The 26788-nt window shown below is 43.6% G+C and overlaps 1 protein-coding gene across 4 annotated transcripts in view; it reads left to right on the plus strand.

Moving 5' to 3' along the window:
- The window catches only part of fam234a (family with sequence similarity 234 member A), a 54467-nt gene that overhangs the window by 12986 nt on the left and 14693 nt on the right, over nt 1–26788 (plus strand). For all 4 annotated transcript variants that reach the window (XM_038820311.1, XM_038820308.1, XM_038820310.1 and 1 more), the window contains exons 5-10: nt 3334–3464; nt 11940–12099; nt 16254–16404; nt 17016–17162; nt 22091–22172; nt 25869–26018. In XM_038820311.1, coding sequence (XP_038676239.1) covers nt 3334–3464; nt 11940–12099; nt 16254–16404; nt 17016–17162; nt 22091–22172; nt 25869–26018 — 821 coding nt within the window. The remainder of the gene's footprint in view (nt 1–3333; nt 3465–11939; nt 12100–16253; nt 16405–17015; nt 17163–22090; nt 22173–25868; nt 26019–26788) is intronic.

Consider the following 26788-nt stretch of genomic DNA (forward strand, 5'->3'; position numbering starts at 1 on the left):
TAGACAAGGAGAAGAGGATGGGGGATAAGACCATAAGACATAGGAGCAGAAATAGGCCATTTGGCCCATCCAGTCTGTTTTGCCATTCGATGAGATTATGAGTGATCATATGTGAGAATCCTCAACTCTGCTTTCCCACCTTATCCCTGGAACCCTTGATTTTTTTAATGATTGAAAATCTGTCTCTCTCAGCCTTGAACACACTTGATGACATAGCTTCTACAGCTCTCTGCAGTAAAGAATTCCACAGATTCACTACCCTCTGAGGGAAGACATGCCTCCTCATCTCTGTCTTGTAGGAAAATAGAGCATGACAGACTAGGAAGAAATTCAGTGAATTCCATTCCCTTCCTCAAGCCCAGAGATCTTCTTCTGGGGGATGGGAATGTTTGTGAGGAGCTAGTCTACCTTCATCCAGGAATGAGGAGGTTGGTAATGATGTTCTTCCACCCAGGAACCAATTATCTGCTCACTGAGGAACAATGTTTGCTCAATGCCAAAAGTTGATTTTCTGTGCAATGAGTGAGGAGCCTTGACCTTGATGGATTTCTAATCAAGGTGCCAACAGAAAATCTTGATGTAATTTATGTTTGTTTTTTTTAAATTTAAAGTACCCAATTCATTTTTTCCAATTAAGGGGCAATTTAGTGTGGCCAATCCACCTAGCCTATACATAGAACATAGAACAGTACAGCACAGAACAGGCCCTTCGGCCCTCAATGTTGTGCCGAGCCATGATCACCCCACTTAAACCCACGTAACCCCGTAACCCAACAATCCCCCCATTAACCTTACACTACGGGCAATTTAGCATGGCCAATCCACCTAACCCGCACATCTTTGGACTGTGGGAGGAAACCGGAGCACCCGGAGGAAACCCACGCACACACGGGGAGGACGTGCAGACTCCACACAGACAGTGACCCAGCCGGGAATCGAACCTGGGACCCTGGAGCTGTGAAGCATTGATGCTAACCACCATGCTACCGTGAGGCCCCTTATCTTTGGGTTGTGGGCGTGAAACCCACGCAAACACGGGGAGAATGTGCAAACACCCCACGGACAGTGACCCAGAGCCCGGATCGACCCTGGGACCTCGGTGCCATGAGGTAGCAGGGCTAACTCACTGCGCCACCGCGCTGCCCTGATGTAATTTATGTTAAAAGAGCCACATGAAATTACGCTCTAACAACAGCGAAGTTGAGAATATGATTATGTTACTGGACTAGTGATCCAAAAGCCAGGACTAATGACCTGGAAACGTGAGTTCAAATATCACCAAGGCAGCTGGGGGAAAATAAAATTTAATAATTTTTTTAAAAACCTGAAATAAAAGGCTAGTATCTATAATAGTGACTAGAAAATTACTCGATTGTTGTAAAAATAAAACAACCGTCTGGTTCACAAATATGCTTCAGGCAAGGAAATCTGATGTCCTTGACAAGAATATGGTTGACTCTCAATTGTCCTATGAAATGTCCCAGCAAGCGACTCAATTCAATAATGTGGCTCATCCCACACCCTTATCCCCCGTATTATTGATTAGCATTTTGTTTCAATGGAAGTTAGGCTCGAAAATCTTGAATGTTTGCAATTACAAAATTGGGGTTGTTTCCATTCATGTGAGCTTTACCTGCTGAAAATGTTGCCAGTAAAAAGTGAGTATTGATTTGATTCACAGAATTAATGGGGAACACCATGAGAGGCAATGGTTTGCTTTATTTAGAATGTAAGAGAAAATAAGTACTTGGACTATTAGTGAGATTTTAAAGAAAGAGACTGTGATGTATCTGAGTCCAGAGTTAGAAGTTACAATGCAGGAGGTCATTAAAGTTGAACTTTAGTCACTGTTGTAAGTTAGGAAACACAGCAGCCAATTTATGCACAGGAAGCTCCCACAAACAGCAATGCTATGATGACTAGCTAATTTGTTTTCTACGATGTTGATTGAGGGATAAATATTGAACACGTCACCGAGGAGAATTTCCTTGTCTTCTTCAAAATAGTATCATGGGATCTTTTACGTCTACCTGAGGAGGCCGATGATGTCTCATCTGAAAGATGGCACCTGGGATTCTCCAAGCCTCCACGCCAAAATCACGCTCAGCGCGGGGGCAGAGAATGGGGCGTTAGACTCGCGATTGGGTCCGACACCAGGGCACTAACCTCCGCCAACCGCAGAATCGGCCACAGTCGCACGCGCACTTGGTTGACGCAGCGCCGGTGGGGGCTGTTGAAAGAGGCGATTTTCCACAGTCGACCGGCCAAGTACCCGGTGGCGTGGTTCACGTGCGGTTCCCCCCCAGTGGAAGCTCTGCGTCATGGCTGCGGTGGCCGTCATGATGGGGGGGGGCGGGGGGATCAGTCTCCGGGGGGGGGGGGGGGGTCTTCCACGAAGGCCAGGCCCGTGATCGGGGGCCACCGATCGGCAGGCGCATGCGATCTGGGAGTTGCCTCCCTTCTTCCGCGCTGGCCCACTGTGTGGGTCTGCCATGTCGCTTCTTGTGTGAGGAATAGAGGAGAAAGAGGTGGTCTTTTCTCAAAGGCCCCAAATGTTTTTACTTTGTATATGTAACTAAGAGTGTGTCTTGCATATTTGCATCTTGCATATTGTGTGTGCTATCTGCAAGATGCACTAGAAATATATCGCTGTTCCTTCACTGTCGTTGGGGCAAAATCCTGGAACTCCCTCCTTAACAGCACTGTGGGTGTACCTACACCTCAGTTCAAAATGGCAGCTCATCACCACATTCTCAAGGGCAGAAAAGAATAGGCAATATATGCTGGCCTAGCCGGTGACTCCCACATCCCATGAACAACTGTAACAAAGAGTTATCTATCTTCCTCTTCCCATGATAAACATATCTAGGGCACTATTTAAAGAAATGTACGAAATTTTCCCAATGACCTGGTCAACATCCCTTCCCTAACCAACACCTTAAATTAAATCTGGCCGGTAGTGTCATTGCCATTCACAGATCCTCCGCTGTTTGAAATTCCCTTCAAACAAATTCACTATGAAGCAACTAAGAAATTGGAAATGAATATGGTAAATATGAATAATATTAAATGATCGCACGAGGTCTTTTTTAGATTTTACATGTTTATGGAGTATATATTTCAAGCACCATTTTAGTGATTGCTATCTAGTTTATTACCCTTTTAATGCCTTGTAACAAAATATAAAAAGTGGAACTTATTGACAGGCAAGAGTGGTTATTTCCTAAATGTAAAGCTTTCAAATGAATTAGTGGCTTGCGATAATCTTTTGAAAAATGCTATATGTGCTGTTTGATTTTTGTGACAATTCACAATGCCTCTTGTGTTTTACAGGAGAAACATTATGGACATTCAACACTAGTTTTGCTGCTGACCTTTCTGTGATTGGTCCTGCATTAATACTTCCAGATCTGGATGATGATGATGTTGGAGATTTTTTGATCTTTTTTACGCCTATTAATGAGGTATGGAAAGGAGACTTTGTCTGCCATTGATTGGCAGTGGTTGTGAAATGCAAATTTGCCATGATGAATTCAAAATGATTGAGATGAGAGTATTTTTGTCTTTATGTAACTTAAAGCATGTTATTATGTTGCATATTTACAAGAGATGTTTGCAGGACTGTGGGGAAGAGTGGAGTAAGCCTAAAATTGGTTAGCTCTTTCAAAGAGTTGGAATAGACGCAGTGGGCCAAATGATTCTATATTGTTATTCCCCACTCATTAGCAATTCTAAGTGCACAGAACTGGCCTGGAGTGTGCCTCAATTGTTCTTGTTTTAAAAAATGCATTTGCCTCAAGATTAGTTTAACCAGTGCAAAAGATCATGGAATTTAAGGGAAAACATTCTCGCTCTATCCACTCCACCAAAAGCTTAAATAAGACCATAAGACATAGGAGCAGAATTAGGCCATTCGGCCCATCGAGTCTGATCCGACATTCAATCGTGGCTAATATGTTTCTCATCCCCATTCTCCTGCCAACTCCCCATAATGCCTGATCCCCTTATTAATCAATAACCTATCTATCTCTGTCTTAAAGACACTCAGTGACTTGGCCTCCACAGCCTTCTGCAGCAATGAGTTTCACAAATTCACCACCCTCTCGCTGAAGAAATTCCTTCTCGTCTCTGCTTTAAAGGATTATTTCAAAGACCTCTATTTGCTCATTCCTCAGCTTTGTTTTGTCAAGCGAAAAGACCCAGCGTATGAATTATTTCCTGATATGTATACAAGCTCTGTACTCTCGCCAATGCCTTTATATCCTTATGGGGCTGGTTTAGCTCACTGGGCTAAATCGCTGGCTTTTAACGCAGACCAAGCAGGCCAGCAGCACGGTTCGATTCCTGTACCAGCCCCCCCCGGACAGGCGCCGAAATGTGGCGACTTAGGGGCTTTTCACAGTAACTTCATTGAAGCCTACTGGTGACAATAAGCGATTTTCATTTTCATTTTCTTATAATATAGTGACCAGAACTGGAGGCAGTTGAGAATGTGAAGCAAGGGTTAATAGCTAGAACAAGCCAGAATTAATGGGACACATTAGTGGAAAATTACAAATAGGAGAGTTATTGAATTCGTGAGCTGACTCATGACTGTGAGCCGAATAGCCTTGAGAAACAAGGAAGATGGCTGAATGACGGAATATGAAATGTGGGAGCCAATACTCCCACATTGGCACATGAGCCAATACTCATGTGCCAATAGATAACCTCAAAGTCTGTAAAATCATGTATCGAAATTATGGCAATAACAAGTTAATCATGTATTGGATCTATGGCAAATACAAGTTATGCTTTGTAATGGGGGCAAGCTCAAGTGAATGTAAGGAACAGCCCCTTAAAAAAACATATAAAGAAAGGATGTTTTGAGCAATACTTTGGCACTGTCCGAGGTAGTTCTTTGGAATACCTAGAGGGCTGCCCCGATCGCAATAAAGAATATTCTGAAGTACGGACTTGTTCAAGATCGTTTCTTCCGGACTGAGAGACAAGTGAATTAGAGACGCATTCACACAGTAAAGGTTAACATAACTTCCCTGCTTTTCAATTCTATTCCTCTAGAAATAAAGCCTTGTGCTTGCTTTGTTTTTTATGGCCCTGCTAATCTGTGGTGCAACTTTTCGTGATAGATGAATTTATATTTTGAGATTCCTTTGTCCCACGACCCCACCATACTTGCACCTTCCAAGTTATAAGTGATCCCCCTGTTATTCCTACCAAAAGATACTACCTCACATTTACCTGTGTTGAGCTTCACTCGTCAATTATTTGCCCATTTTGCAAATTTACTCATGTCCTCCTGTAATTTGATGCAGTCCACCTAGCATGCCTTCCCCAATATGGTGTCGCCTGCAAATTTAAAAGTGTCTTTTGGATTCCAAAGTCTAAATTACAAACAGCAGTGATCCTTGTGGAACACCACTTCACAACTGCCTATGTTGAATATTTGCCCTTTATTCCTATTCTCTGCTTTTTGTTTTGCAGCCAGCTAGCACTCTGTTCTGCCACTCATTCCTGACTCCACATTCATAGACAATGTTCATTAGTCTATTATTGGGCACCTATCAAACATCTTTTGTAAATCCCAACAAATTTCCAAGTCAGGATGGTGGGTGGCTTGAAGGGGAACTTCAGGATGGTGGTGTTTCCATGTGTCTGCTGCCCTTGTGCTAGTTGGTAGCGATCATGGTTTTGGAAGGTGCTGTCCAAGGAGGCTTGATGAGTTCCTGCAGTACATCTTGTAGATGATGCAGATGGCTGCCACCGTTTGTCGGTAGTGGAGGGAGTGAATATTTGTGAATGTGGTGCCAATCAAGCGGGGCTTAGTATTGTTGGAGGGAAGCGGAGAGTGTGCCATCACACTGCTGACTTGTGCCTTGTAGATCGTGGACAGGCTTTGGGGAGTGGGAGGTGAGTTACTTGCTGCAGGATTCCTAACGTCTGACCAGTTCCTGCAGCCACAGTATTTATATGGTTCATCCAGTTCAGATTCTGGTCATTGGTAACCCCCGAATATTGATGATGGGCAGTTCAGTGATGGCAATGCTATTGAATGTTATTAAATTCAGATTCTTCTCTTCCAACCCCAATGACACAAAAAGTAACACCCTTTAAACACCCTTTATACCCTCTAACCTCTAGCACCCTCCATGCCAGGCAACATCCTGGTGAACCTCCTCTGCACCCTCTCTAAAGCATCCACATCCTTCTGGTAATGTGGAACCAGAACTGCACGCAGTATTCCAAATGTTGCCTAACCAAAGTCCGATACAACTGTAACATGACCTGCCGACTCTTGTACTCAATACCCCGTCCAATGAAGGCAAGCATGCTGTATGCCTTCTTGACCACTCCATCAACCTGCGTTGCCACCTTCAGGGTACAATGGACCTGAACTCCCAGATGTCTCTGTACATCAATTTTCACCAGGACTCTTCCATTGACCATTTAGTCTGCTCTTGAGTTAGATCTTCCAAAATGCATCACCTCGCATTTGCCTGGATTGAACTCCATCTGCCATTTCTCTGCCCAACTCTCCAATCTATCTATATTTTGCTGTATTCTCTGACAGTCCGCCTCGCTATCTGCAACTCCACCAATCTTAGTATCATCTGCAAACTTGCTCATCAGACCACTTGTACCTTTGTCCAGATCCTTTATGTATATCACAAACAACAGTGGTCCGAGCACGGATCCCTGTGGAACACCACTAGTCACCTTTCTCCATTTTGAGACACTCCCTTCCACCACTACTCTCTGTCTCCTGTTGCCCAGCCAGTTCTTTATCCATCTTGATGTGAAGGTTGGGCGTTTCGAGTTTGATGGAGCACATTGTATTTGGTCTTCGAGGCCTGGGATCAGTTGAAGACTCCAACCACTGGTCTTGCGTTGTCTTGTCCTTGATTTTCATCAAGAAGGGTTGTTCATCATTAACTCTGAATTTGTTATCTTGTGATTGTACGCCTAATTTTGTGTTATTGCCTTTTATCCTGACAAGGGTGTAGGACATGTAAGCACAGAGGCTTTGTTGTCTGTTATACTGTGAAAATCATGCTGAGCTGGTTGTATGACCTGAGGTTTGTGCAGTATCTACTAGTTTTTTAATGTGCCGAATCCGTGTTTTTACACTGAGGCAGTACATTTTTTGGTACCCTTCACTTTATTTGTCGATTAAGATGAGGAGTACCACAGCAGGGTGGTGGCTAGGTGGTGGTTAGTATGGCCTTGTAAGTCCTCATTGTGGGTGAGGAAAACACCCGATTAAACTATTGGTGTTGTGTTTGCTTTTGTACATTTGTTATTTTGGGATTGAGGAATTGTTGCCTGTCTCCTATGAAAGTACAGGCAAATCATCTATCTGGAAAAGACTGGGTTCCTTTTTTGTTTTCTTTGTTGCTGCCTCTGGTGTTATTGGAGTAGGGGGTTGTATGTGCTGGTGCACGTCCGGTCATGGTCGGTCAATCCTTGGATACCTAGTCTTTCTTGGGGTGGTCTTGTATATTTACTTGGCTGTGCGGCTAGTGATAGTGGTCACTTGATTACTTGGCTTGTGGAATGTACGTACGATGAGCATTTCATCCTGTTGTTTCTTTGATGAGGGGGAAATGGGTGGAATCTCACTGATGGCGGGGCCTAATTGGTGCCTCTGGGATGCCTAGAGATGGGTGGAATTTGTCTTGCTGAATCTATAAGAGTGATGAATTCCCGTATACTTCCCTGTCAGCTCTTATTTAGTGTGATGTGGAGATATCGGCATTGGACTGGGGTGAGCACAGTAAGAAGTCTTACAACACAAGGTTAAAGTCCAACAGGTTTGTTTCAAACACTAGCTTTTGGAGCACTGCTCCTTCCTCAGGTGAATGAAGAGGTATGTTCCAGAAACATATCGACAAATTCAAAGATGCCAGACAATGCTTAGAATGCGAGCATTTGCAGGTAATCAAGTCTTTACAGATCCAGAGATAGGGGTAACCCCAGGTTAAAGAGGTGTGAATTTTCTCAAACCAGGACAGTTGGTAGGATTTTGCAAGCCCAGGTTAGATGGTGGGGGATGAATGTAATGCGACATGAATCCCAGGTCCCGGTAGAGGCCGCACTCGTGTGTGCGGTACTTGGCTATAAGTTTCTGCTCGGCGATTCAACGTTGTCGTGCGTCCGGAAGGCCGCCTTGGAGAACGCTTACCCAGAGATCAGACGCTGAATGCCCTTGACTGCTGAAGTGTTCCCTGACTGGAAGGGAACATTCCTGCCTGGTGATTGAACTGACATCGTGCGACATTCATTGTCGCAGCGTCTGCATGGTCTCGCCAATGTACCACGCTTCGGGACATCCTTTCCTGCAGCATATGAGGTAGACAAGGTTGGCCGAGTCGCACGAGTATGTACCGCGTACCTGGTGTTGTAAGACTTCCTATTTAGTGTGTCGTTGATCCTAGTTTTGTTCAATTGAGTAGGTTAGGGCAGTACTAACTGTGTTTATCTGGGTCAGGTGGAGGGTATGTTGGGCTGAGGAGTGGGCCACTCTCACCTGGGATGCCCCCTTTTCTGAGCTTCTGGACTGTTCCCCTTCCTGAGATTTGGTTCCCCTGGGGATGTAGTATCCTGTTGGCTGCAGGGCCTGAGTGCCTCGATTCAGCCTCGTTAGAGTCTTTCTTCGTTTTCCAGGTTACGAAGAGCCGCCGTCCTCCAATTGGCTTTGTTTCGGGGCTTCCAGACTGTCGTCCCCCCTGAGGTTTGGACCCCCTTGGAGGGATGGTGTCCTGTTCCCCTGATGCCCTTTCTGCCAAGGTGTACATTGCTAGATTATGTCTGATATCAATTGGCTACTCCTGATGTTCCTCTCTCTCTCTCTCTCTCTGGTTTCCTTTTTTCATCTGGGTTGGTGAGGTGTTGATACAGGCTGTGATTTGTTATATTTAATTCTACAGGGTATCCCTTGTCTGAAAGAGAATTTAATTTTTTCCCTGAAATATCTCGTTGATGGGTGTCTTGACGATTATTTGTCGGTGGGGTTTCCTTGGTGGAAAATCATTTTTCCAGTGATGGCAGGTGTTGAATGGTGCCTCTGATTTGGTTGGAGAGGAGTGAGGTCTGTTGTGTAGCGAGTCTTGGAATGGTGTAAGAATTCTTGGCTTACTGACGCCTGTATATGAGAGTATACACTGCCAAGACTTGTCTCGTACCGATGGCGATATCCTGTTTATCAGCTTTTTCTGGGATACCCTTTCATTGCTTGGAGATCTTGGGATGCTGAATTAGGTCCCTATTGGTTGTATTTTACCCCATAATGGATCACATATAGTGTATGGCTCTTTGTTGTCCTGCAGAGCGACACAATGGCACAGTGGTTAGCACTGCTGCCTCAGCGGCAGAGACCTGGGTTCATTTCTAGCCTTTGGTGACTGCGGTGTGGGTTTTTTACTCTCTTCCCCTCCTCCCTCACCCGTGTCTGCGTGGGTTTCCTCCAAGTTTCTTCCCATAGTCCAAAGATCTGCAGGTTAGATGGGGATGGGGCAGGGGCGTGAGCCTGGGCCTGGGTAGTGTTCTTTCAAAGGGCAGGTGTAGATCCAATGGGCCAATTGGCCTCCCTCAGCACTGTAGGGATTCTATAGATGCCTCATGACTGATTAAAATGTATAATCAGTAAGCAATGTTTCCAATCCACCTGGCCCAAGATGCTGAAGTTGGCTTTACACATGAGCACAGAGAAGCTAGCTGAAAGAAGACAGAGGGTGGTGGTTGATGGCAAATGTTCATCCTGGAGTTCAGTTACTAGTGGTGTACCGCAAGGATCTGTTTTGGGGCCATTGCTGTTTGTCATTTTTATAAATGACCTGGAAGAGGGTGTAGAAGGATGGGTTAGTAAATTTGCAGATGACACGAAGGTCGGTGGAGTTGTGGATAGTGCTGAAGGATGTTATAGGATATAGAGGGACATAGATAAGCTGCAGAGCTGGGCTGAGAGGTGGCAGATGGAGTTTAATGCGGAAAAGTCTGAGGTGGTTCACTTTGGAAGGAGGAACAGGAATGCAGAGTACTGGGCTAATGGCAAGATTCTTGGTAGTGTAGATGAACAGAGAGATCTCGGCATCCAGGTACATAAATCCCTGAAAGTTGCCACCCAGGTTAATAGGGTGTTAAGAAGGCATATGGTGTGCTAGCCTTTATCAGTAGAGGGATTGAGTTTCGGAGCCACAAGGTCATGCTGCAGCTGTACATAACTCTGGTGCGGCCGCTCCTGGAGTACTGCGTGCAGTTCTGGTCACCACATTATAGGAAGGATGTGGAAGCTTTAGAAAGGGTTCAGAGGAGATTTACTAGGATGTTGCCTGGTATGGAGGGAAGGTCTTACGAGGAAAGGCTCAGGGACTTGAGGTTGTTTTCGTTAGAGAGGAGAAGGCTGAGAGGTGACTTAATAGAGATATATAAGATAGTCAGAGGGTTAGATCGGGTGGACAGTGAGAGTCTCTTTCCTCGGATGGTGATGACCAATACAAGTGGACATAGCTTTAATTTGAGGGGTGGTAGATATAGGACAGATGTCAGAGGCAGTTTCTTTACTCCGAGAGTAGTAGGGGTGTGGAACGCCCTGCCTGCAACAGTAGTAGACTCGCCAACTTTAACGGCATTTAAGTGGTCACTGGATCGACATATGGATGAAAATGGAATAGTGTAGGTCAGATAGGCTTCAGATGGTTTCACAGGTCGGCGCAACATCGAGGGCCGAAGGGCCCGTACTGCACTGTAATGTTCTATGTTCTAAGAAAGAAGCTGACTGGAGCTTTATGGTATGGTTAAAAAGAGCTTGCCTTTGGAAATCACTAGTTAACAGCAATGTTAATGTGTTAAAACAAATGCACACACCTTCACCCTGTGCTTGAAAAAGAAAGAAAGGCATGCACTTAGATATTGTTTTTCACAACCACCAGATATCCCAAAGCACTCTATAGCCAATGAAATACTCTTTTGAAGTGTAGTCACTGTTGTAGTGTAGGAAACATGTCGACATATTTGTGTAGCAATCTCCCACAGCTATGTTATAATTTTTTACTTTGGTGATATTGGTTCATATTTTGATATTGGCCAGGACACCAGGAATAACTCCTGCTCTTCTTTGAAATAGGGCCATTGCATCTGTTACATTCATGTGAGCAGGCAGATGACACCACTGTTAACATTTCATCCAATAGATGGCATGTCTGACAGTGCAGCACTCCCCTGTACTATACTGAGGCATCAGCCTGGACCTTTGTGCTTGAAGCCTCAGAGTTGGACGAGAACGGGAAACCTTGTGACTCAGAGATGGGAGTGGTTCTCAACTTAGCCACAGCTGACGCTTCCAGCATTGATCATCAGATAGGTATAAGCAGTGGGAAGCTGGGTATTCTTTCTTTTCCCCCCCCCTTCCCTGGTCCAGCCCCAGGGACTGCAAAACTGATTTGCATTGCTCCCATTATCACCCTTGCAGAGATTGACAATGTTTTTTAAATTTAGTATTTAATAAATTTAGAGTACCCAATCAATTTTTCCAATTAAAGGGGCAATTTCGCGTGGCCAATCCACCTGCCCTGCACATCTTTGGGTTGTTGGGCGAAACCCACGCAAACAAGGGGAGAATATGCAAACTCCACACGGACAGTGACCCAGGGCCGGGATCGAAACTGGGACCTCGGCGCGTGAGGCAGCAGTGCTAACCATTGCACCACTGTATTGCCCCGAGATTGACAAATTTAACACAAAATCAAGGCTCAAACCTGTGTTCTTGCAAAACCATCGGGGTAATTTTATCCACACAACTACTAGGCCATTTCCCAAATTATAAGACAGGTTCTAATTTTCTATTATACCATAGTTCCAACCAATTAAAGTTTATCGTATTTAATGTTATGTAAAGTGCAGAGAAGATGGGTGTAAAGATATATTTGTGTGTTTTCTTTCAGATTAGCTCTGCCACTAAGTTGATTTTGCTGCTATTGTCTGGAAAGAATGGAGATCCCATTGGGCAGGAGGTCTACCACAACGTAACTGAAAGTCTTGTACCGTTCAGTCCACTGATTCACATTACCAATTCTGGCGCCTATTACATTCTCTTTATTCAAGGTAACTGGTATGTGTATGTGTGTGTTTTTTTAGGTCCTCTTAATGTCCGTCCTTCCCTTATTCTACCTATCTTTCTCTAAAAGCTGTACATTTTCATATGCTCCTCCATAGCGGGGAGGCGATGGCGTAGTGGTATTGTCAGTGGATGAGTAAACCAGAAACCCAGAGTAATGGGGACCCAAGTTAAAATCCCACCACTGTAGATGGTGAAATTTGAATTCAATAAAGATCTGGAATTAAAACCATTGGAATAAAACCATTGTTGATTGGCATAAAAACCCATCTGGTTCACTAATGGCCTTTAGGGGAGGAAATCTGCTGGCCTTACCTGGTCTGGCCTACATGTGACTCCAGACACACAGCAATGTGGTTGACTCTTAAATGCCCCCTAAAGGGCAGTTATAATGGGCAATAAATCCTGCACAGTCTGTGACGCCTATGTCCCATGAACAAATAAAAATAAAGCCAAATCGTGTGAATATAAGCAGAAAGTGTTAGTGATTCTTTGAAATAAAGCAATGGTAGTGATACACAGGCCACCCGATCATTTTAAAGGATGAAGCACATGAACAAAACTGAGTAAGAGGGAAATCCATACAACAAAGATATCTTGGAGCAATCAGGAAACATTTGAGAAGAAATCTTTTATGGGCAGCATGGCAGCACAGTGGTTAGCACTGCTGCCTCACAGATCCAGGGACCCAGGTTCAGTTCCGGCCTTGGGTGACTGACTGTGTGGAGTTTGCACTTTCTTCCCATGTCTGCGTGGGTTTCCTCTGGGTGCTCCGGTTTCCTCCTACAGGTGTGCAGGTTAGATGAATTGACCATGATAAATTGCCCTTTTTGTGTAAAATGTTAGGTGGAGTTACTGGGTTATGAGGATAGTGTGGAGGCATGGGCTTATGTAGGGTGCTCTTTACAAGGGCTGGAGCAGACTCCATGGGCCAAATAGCCTTCTTCTGCATTGTAGGGATTCCACGATTCTCTGAAAACCTATTCTCTCTGGTTCATTACCTCATCAAGATACAAGATTTGTTTACATTGTGGTTTGTTTATTTGGTGCTTGTGTTGTGTATTGGGGCCAAAAATCTAGGTTGGGAATGCATCTTCTGATATTATGTACCTTAAATGTACCAATTTATTGCCCATTATAACATTGACTCAAAAAATTGAGTCAATGTAAGTAATTTCCATTTGAAAACGAGTAGTGTTTTCTAGGAAACCATCTGATACTTAAAATGGACTATTCCTGTATGGGAAAAGGCCTGTGAAAGGAAATAGTGAACATTTTTACAAGCAATATGAATAATTAAAGACTATCTGTGAAATATAGTCACTCAAAGAAAAGGAGGGAGTGGGATTATCTAATTACACAGGATGAAGGTAAACCAGAAATATTGGGCGGGATTTCTCACACCACGCATCACGTGTTTCGTCGAGGTAGCTCACCATTGGTTGGTGGCGGGACCTCCTGGTCCTGCCATTATCAACAGAGTTCTGTGTTGAATGCACCTGTTGCCACAAGGAAACCCACTCACTCCTTGCCACCGGGAAAACATGGGTGCGCCATTGGTGAGAAATGATATCCCGCTGGTGTGAACAGCCGGAAAACTCCGGTGGGCCATGATGATTTACATCACGGACTGTTAAAGAGAATCAGAGAGAGATGAGCATAGATTGCAAATTCTGCCAAGGACTGAATGGTTAATAACGTAATATTCCCGAGCAGAGAGAATAATGGCCAAGTACCTAATTTGGGTTAATATCAGTGGTGGGAAAACTCCTATAAACAATAATTCATGATTAAGTTGATGAGCATGTAAAGATGCGTGGGATCATCAAGAACATGCAAAATGCCTATAGCACAGTTGTCAAAATCGGATTATGTTAATCAAATTCATTGAACATTTTTGAAGAAATTGTACGAGGAAAGCAGTAAATGGATTTTTCAGGAGGCATTAAACACTTTCCAGCCCATTCCTTATTTTATAAACCTACTGGGTCATCTTTGCATCTTTGCTGCTCTAAAGAGATAAAGGTCTTTAAGCCTATCTGATAAGCTGTGGTTCTTTAAGATAGGAATCACTCTTGTTGCTCTTTTCTAGATATTTTCGAAGGTCACTTTTTCCCACCATGTGGAGAACACCCTAAATATCAACCTGTCTGATGTTACATCAGATTTGCAGCACCGAAACAGACAATTCAACCCACTCCATCCCAATGTTCAGGCTTCACTCAAGCCTTCTCCATCTTTTCTCATCTACATCTATCATTGTAAGCATCTGTTCTCTTTCTCCTTGTATGCTGTTCAAAACGGATCAACACTGCTCACTTCAAAAACTCAGCGAGTTCCACATTCTCAAAGTTTCTTCTGAATCCCCTGTTGGATTTCCTGTCTTATTTGGAAGTCCTCTAGTTCTGCACTTCCCCACAAGAGGAAACCTTCTCTCCTTATCCACTCCAGCAAAATCTTTCATAATTTTAAAGGCCTTAGTCACCCCTCAACCTTTTTATACCCTGTTTGCATTAGCTACCTTTCTCTGCATTGGGCCTTTGATCATTTGTGCATAATAACACTGAGATCTCTTTCTCTCTTCTTTCAAATATTCCTTGCGAATGATACGTGTATCCTCCTTTGGTCATACTGACCCGCATGATAGTGTTTATAGAGCATGAGGTGCTCATGGAGTATTTGAGGCAGAAGTTAAAAAAAGTTCAAAGGTAATGCATTTTGGAAGGTCTAATACAGATAGGGAATATACAGTCAATTATAGAACCCTCAAGCGTATTGCCAGTCAGAGAGATCTAGGTGTACAGGTCCACAGGTCACTGAAAGGGCAACACAGGTGGAGGAGGTAGTTAAGAACATAAGAACTAGGAGCAGGAGTAAGCCATCTGGCCCCTTCAGCCTTCTCCGCCATGTAATGAGATCATGGCTGATCTTTAGTGGACTCGGCTCCACTTTTGGGCCCGAACACCATAACCCTTAATCCCTTTATTCTTCAAAAAACTATCTAAAAACATTTAATGCAGGAGCCTCAACTGCTTCACTGCGCAAGGAATTCCATAGATTCACAACCCTTTGGGTGAAGAAGTTCCTCCTAAGCTCAGTCCTAAATCTATTTCCCCTTATTTTGAGGCTATGCCCCCTAGTTCTGCTTTCACCCGCCAGTGGAAACAACCTGCCCGCATTTATCCTATCTATTCCCTTCATAATTTTAAGAAGGCATACGGTATGCTTGCCTTCATTGGCCGGGCCATTGAGTATAAAAATTGGCGAGTCATGTTACAGCTGTATTGAACCTTAGTTAGGCCACACTTGGAGTATAGTGTTCAATTCTGGTCGCCACACTACCAGAAGGATGTGGAGGCTTTAGAGAGGGTGCAGAAGAGATTTACCAGGATGTTGCCTGGTATGGAGGGCTTTAGCTATGATGAGAGTTTGAATAAACTTGGTTTGTTCTCACTGGAACGACGGAGGTTGAGGAGTGACCTGATAGAGGTCTACAAAATTATGAGGGGCATAGACAGAGTGGATAGTCAGAGACTTTTTCCCAGAGTAGAGGGGTCAACTACTAGGGGGCATAGATTTACGGTGCGAGGGGCAAGGTTTAAAGGAGATGTATGAGGCAAGGGTTTTTACACAGAGGGTAGTGGGTGCCTGGAACTCGCTGCCGGAGGAGGTGGTGGAAGCAGGGACGATAGTGACGTTTAAGGGGCATCTTGACAAATACATGAATAGGATGGGAATAGAGGGATACGGACCCCGGAAGTGTAGAAGATTTTAGTTTAGATGGGCAGTATGGTCGGCGCAGGCTTGAAGGGCCGAAGGGCCTGTTTCCTGTGCTGTACTTTTCTTTGTTTTTGTTCTTTGAAAGAACAGATAAATTGTGGAGCAGAGAAAGATATCAGTCTGGGTGGAAAAGTCCGGCTGATTGGATCGTCTGAGTGGCTTCACCTTTTGTGGTTTGTGACATTAATTAAAGTGGCTGCTTTTATTACTTTTTGGTGCCTATAAAGACCAACCCCGTGTCTTGTTTCAGTAAAACAGATGGACTCCTTCCCTTTACTTTTGTGATATTAACCTCGGTTCCCACACCGATAACCAATTGTAGTGTGAAAAAGCAAATAAAACAAATTTTCCTAATCCTCAGGAACTGCACAAGGAATGGCACTAAATGATATTTATGTACAAGCAACTGGAATACCACTTACAGCAGCTAAATTAAATGCAGAATTTCTCAAATCTGATCCTGAGTGGGAGAAAAAGACTGATCCACTGTCGAGAAAGATAGAAATCTCTAGGTAAGTCTGTCTGTATGTGTTTCACCTATTAAATTATGATATACCTTCAAAACATCAAAACTTGATATCAACAGTTGGGTACTCTGAAATTATTTTGGAAAAATTCACTTTAGTGAATTAACTTTTTAGAATCCAGAGAGCACAAATGGAGGCCATTTTGCCCATCAGGTCCTCACTGACCCCCTGAAAGAGCACCCCACCCAGGCCTACACCCCACCCAGCCCACATATCTTTTGGGACTAAGGGCCGATTTTAGCATGGCCTTCACACCTAGCCTGCACGTCTTTGGACTGTGGGAGGAAACCTGAACACCCGGAGGAAACCCACGCACACACGGGGAGAAAGTAGAAACTCCACATAGTCACCCAAAACTGGAACTGAACCCGGTTCCCTGGCGCTGTGAGGCAGCAGTGCTAACCACTGTGCCACCATGCTGCTTTCACAAGATTCAAAAATCTTGCTTTATCCCTTGATATAAGGTAGGAATTGACGGTCAGTATAATAGTTTTAATTAATAAAATCAAGCAGTGATTTAGAGTACAGTAAAAAGAATAGTCTGAATTATTAATCTTTAGTATTTTATTTGTGTTCTCAATTTTTCTCCCATACAGTTCCAAGACAGTTAAATACCTTCAGAAGGTGCATGTGCCAGGAAAGAATGCTGGAAACCTGTTGATCACCACAAATGACTTAGTTGAGCTTTTAGATGGACAAAGCCTGCAGAATTATTGGCACTATAATATATCTCAAATTCAAAGGTATATCTTTATTTAATCTATAACTACTGTTGTATCTGTAAACCCTCAGATACTTTCGGCCACTTTACTTACTCAAAGGTTTACCTAGGGTGTCTTTAATAATGAGGAGAACAAACCACAAACACAAGTTCAAATTCAACAATATTTATTTAACACAATTAACCATTATATTACCCACAAAATACTAGAGGTACCGCAAAGATGGCTTGGTAGGGCTATGGGTCTGATCGCTGGTGTTCCTCGGGTCCGTCTTCACGAAGGTGGTTCTTGCTGGTCCTTCCTTCCCTTCCACAATAGGCCAGTGCACATCAATCGGATCGATTATCTCTTAATGGCCGATTGACAGGGCAGATCCGGACATGTCTTGTTAGCTTGTCTGACCACTAGTCTATTTGAATGTGGCCAGTCAAAATTCCCATGAGGCTGTGCTGGAGAGACTGTGCTTTGTTTTAAAGTGCCCAATTCTTTAATTTAAAATGACCAATTTCAATCGGGCCGAAGCGTTAGGCCCTGATAGGTAACCACACTACATTAGGGTCAACTAATACATTTACAGGTAGATGTTTACTAAGGGAAAATAGAACTGTTCTAAGTAAAGGGTCTTGGCATCTCAGAATCATTGGTATTGTAAAAATGGACCCATGCATTTTGTACATAGTCTAATTTCTTTGCCTATGTGAACTTCTACAATGATGCAATGCAGACTTATAAGAATAACATCCTCTTACGCTATTTAGATTGAACCAATTCAACTAAATTAAGCATCCTCCTATATGTGAGCCAGATAGGAAAATGGATTACTAGACAAAAAAAGGGACTATGGACAATTCTGTACACCTTCTACCATGCTGCTAGCCATATGATGCAATTATAATTAGTTATTTATGGAGATGGGTGTCTTTTGCCCATTTCCCCCATTTGCCTCTCCGGTCTCCAAAAGTGGATCAAGTAAACACTTGATTATGAGGCTAGGTACGAATTGTAAAGCTGCTTTATTTCACAGTGAACCTGGAACAGTACAGCACAGGAGCAGGTCCTTCGGCCTGCACCGATCATGATGCCTCTCTAAAACTTTCTGCACTTCCAGGGTCCATGTCCCTCTATTCCCATCCTAATCATGTATTCGTGAAGATGCCTCTTAAATGTCGCTATCGTATCTGCTTCCACCACCTCCCCTGGCAGTGCGTTCAAGGCACTCGCCGCCATTTGCCTCGCATATCTCTAAACTTTCCCCGACACATGTTTACATTTTTCCCCTCGCACGTTAAACCTGTGTCCCCCAAATGATTGACTTTTCCACCCTGAGAAAAAGCATCTGATTAACCACTCTGTCCATGCTATTAATAATTTTGTAAACCTTTCAGGTTGCCCCTCAACCTTTATAATATTTATAATCTTTATCGTCACAAGTAGGCTTACATTAACACTGCAATGAAGTTACTGCGAAAAGCCCCTGGTCACCACATTCCGGCGCCTGTTCTGGCACACAGAGGGAGAATTCAGAATGTCCAAATTACCTAACAGCACGTCTTTCGGAACTTGTGGGAGGAAACCCATCGTTCAGTGCTAACAATCAGAATTTATCCAACCTTTCTTCATAGCTAATACACTTCAGACCAGGCAACATCCTGGTAAATTTCTGTACTCTCTCCAAAGCATCCGCATCCCTCTGGTACTGTGTCGACCAGAATTGTGCGCAATATTCCAAATATGGCCTAACTAAAGTTCTGTACAGCGGTAGCATGACTTGCCAATTTTTATACTCAGTGCCCCGACTGATGAAGGCAAACATGTCGTATGCCTTTTTGACTACCTTATATACCTGCGTTGCCACTTCCAGTGATCTGTGGACTTGTATGTCCAGATCTCTCTGCCTGTCAATACATGGTTCTGCCATTTACTATATAATTTCCACCTGGATGTGACCTTCCAAAATGCATTACCTCACCAGATTAAACTCCATCTGCCATTTCTCCGCCCAGGTCTCTAACTGATCTCTATCCTCTGACAATCCTTTACACTATCCTCAACTCCACCATTCTTTGTGTCGTCCGCAAATTTACTAATCAGACCGGCTACATTTTCTTTTAAATAATTTATGTATACTACGGGCAACAAAGGTCCCAGTACCCTGCGGAAGCCACTGGTCACAGCCTTTTATTCAGAAAAGCACCCTTCCACCGCTAGCCTCTGTCTTCTAAGACCAAGCCGGTTCTGTAACCATCTTGCCAGCTCTCCTCTGATCCCATGTGACTTCACCTTTTGAGGGCTTTACTGAAGTCCATGTGGACAACATCCACTGCCTTTCCTTAATCAATCACCTTCATCACTTCCTCAAAAATCTCAGTCAAGTTAGTGAGACACAACCACCTCTTCACAAAACCATGCTGCCTCTCACTAATAAGTCCACTTGCTTCCAAATGGGAGTAAATTCTGTCACTGTGAATCTTTACCAGTAATTTCTCTACCACTGACGTAAGGCTCACTGGATTATTCTTGCTACTCTTCTTAAACAAAGGAACAACATTGGCTATTCTTCAGTCCTCTGGGACCTTGCCTGAAGCCAGTGAGGATACAATGATCGCTGTCAAGGCCCCAGCAATTTCCTCCCTTGCTTCCTCAGTAGTCTGGGGTAGATCCGATCAGGCTCTGGGTCCTATCTACTTAATGCTTTTTAAGACAGCCAAAATTACCACCTTTTTGATATTGACATGACCTAGAATATCTACACACCCTTCCATAGACTCATCATCCACTTTCTGTTTGGTGAATATTGATGCAACGTGCACATTTAGTACCTCACCCATTTCCTCTGGCTCCACGCAGAGATTCCCTCCCCTATCCTTGAGTTGGCCAACCCTTTCTCTGGTGACCCTGTTACTCTTTATACACATATAAAAATGCCTTGGGATTCTCCTTAATCCTGTTTGCCAAGGACTTTTCATGACCCCTTTTCGCCCTTCTAACTCCTTGCTTATGTTCCTTGCTACTTTCTCTATAATTTTCAAGGGTTTCATCTGTTCTCCACCTTCTTGACTTTAGGAATGCTTCCTTTTTCTTTTTGACTAGGCTCACAGCATCCCTCGTTATCCAAGGCTCCTGAAATTTTCCATAATTATTCTTCATCTTCAGAGGAACGTGCGCTCCTGAATTTTAATCAGCTGACATTTGAAAGACTCTTACGTGTCAGATGTTGATTTACCCTCAAACAGCCGCACCAAATCATCAGTTCCTGCCTAATATTGTTGTAATTAGCCTTCCCCCAATTTAGCATCTTCACCTGAGGATTACTAGTCTCCTTATCCACGAGTATCTTGAAACTTATGAAATTGTGGTTGCTGTTCCCAAAATGCTCCCCTGTTGAAACTTTGATCACCTGGCCGGGCTCTTTCCCGAATACCGGGTCCAGTACTTCTCTAGTTGGACTATTTGCATATTGTTTCAGGAAACCCCTCCTGGGTACTCCTTACAAATTCTGCCCCATCCAAGCCCGAGCACTAAGTGAGCCCCTATCACTATAGGCGAAATTAAAGTCGCCCACCACAACAACCCTGTTGCTTTTGCATCTTTCCAAAATCTGTCTACCCATTTGCTCCTCATCTCCTGCTGGCACTTTGGATGCCTGTAGTAACCCCCAACATTGTGACTGCACCCTTCCTATTCCGGAGATCTATCCATTTTGCCTCGCTGCATGAGCCCTCTTGAGGTGTCCTCCCGCAATATAGCTGTGAGATTCTCCATAACCAGTAATGCAATTCGCCTCACCCCTTTTACATCCTCTATCCCGCCTGAAACATCTAAATCTTGGAACGTTTAGCTGCCAACCCTGCCACACCCCCATCCCCCCAACCAAGTCTCTGTATTAGCAATAAAATCATAGTTCCAAGTACTAATCCAAGCTCTAAGTTCATCTGCCTTACCTGTTATACTTTTCGCATTGAAACACATTTAGACCACCTCTGTGTTCAGCAACTTCTCCCTGCCTGCCCTTCCTCCGAGTCTTATTGGCCTTAGTCTCTAGCTCTCCCTCAATTACTTCATCGGCTGAGCGAATATGCAGACCAATAGTTATCATCAGACATACTCTCTTCAAGTAGTGCAACTTATATTTGCATATTTTAAAAATGTACCCCCTCCCAACCAACTTTTGGTGTATTGACTTAAATGAGCCTGAGCCCAGCAAAAGTTTGTCCTCTTCAGCTTTCTATTTAGAAACTTGACTTCCTGTCTTTTTATTCCCATGTTTGCAACCTGAAGGATAATCTCTGCCAGACACCTGCCTTTCAATGCCCCTGAATTAGAACCTCACATGATGGCTGGATTGTTCAAGGATTGTTGAGACAAGCTAACAAATTGTTTGCTATTTACTGTTTTTGAGAAACATCTCCTCACTCCATTTGCATTTTAACTACCCTTTGAATCAGTCTTCTTTTCGAGGAAAAAGTGTCCATATTTTGTTTTAAAACATGACTCTTGCGGGTGGCACGTTGTCGTTGTGGTTAGCACTGCTGTCTCACAGCACCGAGGACCCAGGTTTGATCCTGGCCCTGGGTCATTGTCCAAGTGGTGTTTGCAGATTCTTCCCTGTGTCTGCGTGGGTATCACCTCCACAACCCAAAGATATGCAGGGTAGGTAAATCAGCCATACGAAATTGTCCTTTAATTGGGGAAAAAAGAATTGGGTACAATAAATTAACAAAATAAATAAAACATGATCCTTAAACTTTTTCCTCAATTGCTTTCTCTACAAAAATGATCGATGAAATCTCAAAATGCAGTTGCCATTGTTTATTATTTTTATATATTTTGTTAACCTTGGTTTTTATTGTGAATAATAAAAACAGCTTAGTTTTGTTCGGAAGCATTTTAGTGTGCTATTAGAAGTGGTAAAAAATAATTAACATTCTGTATAATATACTTATTTTCAGGGAACCAGTGTCTGGATACTTTAACATGGATGATAGTTTTGATTTTTTAATTGAAGATTTCATTGAAAAGGACAAAAAGAAGGTTTGATATCATAAATACTTCAATATAATGTCACTTAACCCATTTATTTGATGATAAGGTTGTGATGATTTAATTATTTTGCTTAATTTAGAATTCAGTAGTGTATGAAAAGTGGAGTTTATCTTGGGTGCTCCAAGATGTAAACCGATAATGTAATTTTCTATAAAACAAGTTTCCTAATGAAGCAGACCCGAGTATTTCCCCTATTGAAAGGAAGAAATATATAAATAAAGACCAGTAACTGAGCCAGAAATCCATGTTCGGCACCCTCCACATGACTGATCTAAGTAACAGTGGCCTGGGAGCAGATGACCTGCCTTCCTTCTCGGCTGATGAACAGAAATGGGTAATAAGGTGGATGATAGATGTGAAAAATGTTTGCTTTCTTCTGAAAAGTAAAGGAACCAGTAACAACTCTGAGAAAACAGCTACTAAGCATTTGAAGTAAATTGTATAAATATTAGCTTAATGTTAATCAATACCAGCAAGAGTTGGGTTTGTTTTTATATTTTTTTTAATAAATTTAGAGTACCCAAGTCATTTTGTCCAATTTAGGTAAGAGAAGGGACGGGGATTTAAAACAGGAATTTAGGGAGCTAGGGTGAAAGCTGAGAGCCAGGGCAAACCATGTTGTCATCTCTGGTTTGTTGTTGGTGCCACGTGCTAGCGAGTTGAGGAACAGGGAGAGAGTGCAGAGGAACAGGGAGAGAGTGCAGATAAACACATGGCTGCAGGGATGGTGTAGGAGGGAGGGTTTCAGGTACGTGGATAATTGGAGCACATTCTGGGGAAGGTGGGACCTGTACAGACAGGACGGTTTGCACCTGAACCAGAGGGGTACCAATACCCTGGGAGGGAAATTTGCTACGGCTCTTCGGGGGGGGGGGTTTAAACTAATTTGTCAGGGGGCTGGGAAAACGAGTCCAGAAGCCAGTGTTGAGAGTAGTGAGGTACTGAGGAGGGTATCAATATCGCAGGAGTATACCGGCAGACAGAAAGGTGGGTTGAAGTGTGTCTACTTCAATGCAAGGAGCATCCGGAATAAGGTAGGTGAACTTGGAGCGTGAATTGGTACTAGGGACTACGATGTTGTGGCCATTACGGAGACATGTTTAGAACAGGGACAGGAATGGTTGTTGGAGGCTCCGGGGTACAGATGTTTCAGTAAGAGTAGCGAAGGTGGTAAAAGAGGTGGAGGAGTAGCATTGTTAATCAAGGGTAGTTTTAACGGCTGCAGAAAGGCAGTTCGAAGGGGATCTGCCTACTGAGGTAATATGGGCCGAAGTTAGAAATAGGAAAGGAGAGGTCACATTGTTAGGAGTTTTCTATAGACCCCCAAGTAGTAATAGAGATGTGGAGGAAGAAATTGCAAAACAGATTATGGATAGGTGTGGAGGTCTCAGGGTAGTTGTCACGGGTGACTTTAACTTTCCAAATATTGATTGGAACCTCTATAGGCCAAACAGTTCGGATGGGGCAGTTTATGTACAGTGTGTGCAGGAGGATTTCCTGACACAATATGTGGATAGGCCAAAAGGGGGGGGGGGGGGGGGGGGGGGGGGGCACATTGGATTTAGTACTGGTAATGAACCGGGCCAAGTGTTAGATTTGTTTGTGGGAGAGCACTTTGGAGATAGTGACCACAATTCGGTGTCTTTCACTATTGCAATGGAGAGGGATAGGGCCATATGGTAGTGCAAGGTTTATAATTGGGGGAGGGGTAATTATGATGCAATTATGCAAGAATTAGGGAGCATACGATGGGAACAGAAACTGTCAGGGAAAGGCACAAATGAAAAGTTGAACTTGTTCAAGGAACAAATACTGCGTGTCCTTGATAGGTATGTCCCTATCAGGCAGGGAGGAAATGGCCGTGTGAGGGAACCATGGTTCAAAAAAGAGGTTGAATGTCTTGTCAAGAAGAAAAAGGAAGAGTATGTAAGGATGAGAAAACAAGGTGCAGTTGGGACGCTTGAGGGTTACAAGGTAGCAAGGAATGAGCTTAAAAAAAGGGCTTAGGAGAGCGAGGAGGGGGCATGAAAAGTCCTTGTCGGGTCGGATCAAGGAAAACCCCAAGGCTTTTTACTCTTATGTGAGAAATAAAAAAATGACCAGGGTGAGGGTAGAGCCGGTCAAGGACAGTAGTGGGAACTTTTGCATGGAGCCAGAAGAAATAGGAGAGGTGTTGAATGAATACTTTTCTTTGATGTTCACCAAGGAGAGGGGCCATGTTTTTGAGGATGAGGGTGTGATACAGGCGGTTAGGCTGGAGGAGGTAGATGTTCTGAGGAAGGATGTATTAGCAATTTTGAAAAACCTGAGGGCCGGCAAGTCCCCTGGACCAGATGGGATATATCCAAGGATTCTTTGGGAGGCAAGGCATGCGATTGCAGAGCCTTTGGCTTTAATCTTTGGTCCTCACTGTCCACAGGGATAGTGCCAGAGGACTGGAGAGTGGTGAATGTTGTTCCTCTGTTCAAGAAAGGGAATAGGAATGACCCTGGTAATTATAGGCCGGTTAGTCTTACATCGGTGGTTGGTAAGTTAATGGAAAAGGTCCTGAAGGATAGGATTTTTGACCATTTGGAAAGATGCAACTTAATCTGGGATAGTCAACACGGATTCGTGAAGGGTAAATCTTGCCTCACAAATTTGATTGAATTCTTTGAGGAGGTAACTAAGTGTGTAGATGAAGGTAGAGCAGTTGATGTTGTATACATGGATTTTAGTAAGGCGTTTGATAAGGTTCCCCATGGTCGGCTCATGAAGAAAGTGAGGAACAGAGAGATCTTGGGGTTCATGTCCACAGATCTCTGAATGTTGCCACTCAAGTGGATAGAGCCGGGAAGAAGGCTTATCGTGTGTTAGAGTTTATTAACAGGGGGCCTGAGTTTAAGAGCCGCGGGGTTATGCTGCAACTATACAGGACCCCTGGTGAGACCACATTTGGAGTATTGTGTGCAGTTCTGGTCACCTCATTATAGGAAGGATGTGGAAGCATTGGAAAGGGTGCAAAGGAGATTTACCAGGATGCTGCCTGGTTTGCAGGATAGGTCTTATGAGGAAAGGTTGAGGGAGCTAGGGCTTTTCTCTTTGGAGCGGAGGAGGATGAGAGGCAACATAATAGTGGTTTATAAGGTGATGAGGGGGATAGATAGAGTGGACGTTCAGAGACTATTTCCTCGGGTGGATGTAGCTGTTACAAGGGGGCATAACTATAACTATAAGGTTCAGGGTGGGAGATATAAGAAGAATTTCTGAGGTAGGTTCTTTACTCAGAGAGAGGTTAGGGTGTGGAATGGACTGTCTGCTGTGATAGTGGAGTCGGTCACTTTAGGAACTTTCAAGCGGTTATTGGATTGGCACATGGAGCACACCAGAATGACAGGGAGTGGGATATCTTGATCTTGGTTTCGGACAATGCTCGGCACAACATTGAGGACCAAAGGGCTTGTCCTGTGCTGTTCTAAGGGGCAATTTAATGTGGCCAATCCACCTAGCCTGCACATTTTTGGGTTGTGGGGGCGAAAGCCACACAAACACGGGGAGAATGTGCAAACTCCACACGGACAGTGACCCAGAGCCAGAATCGAACCTGGGACCTCGCCGCCGCGAGGCAACAGGGCTGCCGTGCTACCCTTGTTTTTTCTCTCTTTGCTCAGAAGCATAAATATCGATGACTGTTTTGTTCTCCAGGTTACGATTGTGGATGGTAGAAGTGGCACGGTACTGTGGGAGAAAGATTTAATATGCAGGAAAAACTGTCCAAACCCATCCTCTATCCACACTGTATCCCAATCAACTTTTCTCTTCTGGGGTGAACTTCAAACACAAGACAATGGTTCTGTAAGTCTGTTATTTGATACTAATAAAGCAATGGTTTTGTGAAAATTTTGATTTTATACTAAACAAAGCATAATTACTTTTTAGTAAGGAAAGCAATTCAGTGCCAATGTTGTTTTTGGAACAGATTTTCAGCTGGTGTTGTGAAGGGTACAAATTGACATAGCATTTAGCTGCCTAGAATGTTTTTATTCAAAGTTTGAAGTAGGATTCTGCTAGTGAAAGGTCATGTTTTATATTCGGAGAACATATGTCTATAATCTGGGACTTGCTGGTTATGTATATAGGTTGCTGCATCAAAGTGCAGCTTTTTACCTGAGACTTCAGTGAAAGATTTTCCTCATTCAGAGCTGTCTTGGGAAACTGAAAATAAAATAACAAGTCAATTTGACTTTATTAAAATCAAAAGCTATTTCTTACACTACACGCGTTTATCACGACAATATTTTCTTTCAAGCACCACTTGTCAAGTTGGCAGAACTACCACATGTGCTCATGTGGTGAATAATCACAAAAGAAATATAGTGCAGAAAAGGCCCTTCAGCCCATCAAGTCTGCACTGCTGCATGAAAGACGCTTGACCTGCCAATCCTAATCCCATTTGCCAGCTTTTGGCCCATAGGTTCGAATGTAATCATGTGCCAAGTGCTCATCCAGGTACTTTTTAAAGGAAGTGAGAATAATGTATTGGGTAAAGGAGAAAAAGAGAAACCGAGAGCCAAACACTTAATTGCTTCATGAGCTCCTAGAATCATAGAATTTACAGTGCAGAA

Source organism: Scyliorhinus canicula, chromosome 15 (genome assembly GCF_902713615.1).
Source record: "Scyliorhinus canicula chromosome 15, sScyCan1.1, whole genome shotgun sequence".
Classification (NCBI taxonomy): Eukaryota; Metazoa; Chordata; class Chondrichthyes; order Carcharhiniformes; family Scyliorhinidae; genus Scyliorhinus; species Scyliorhinus canicula.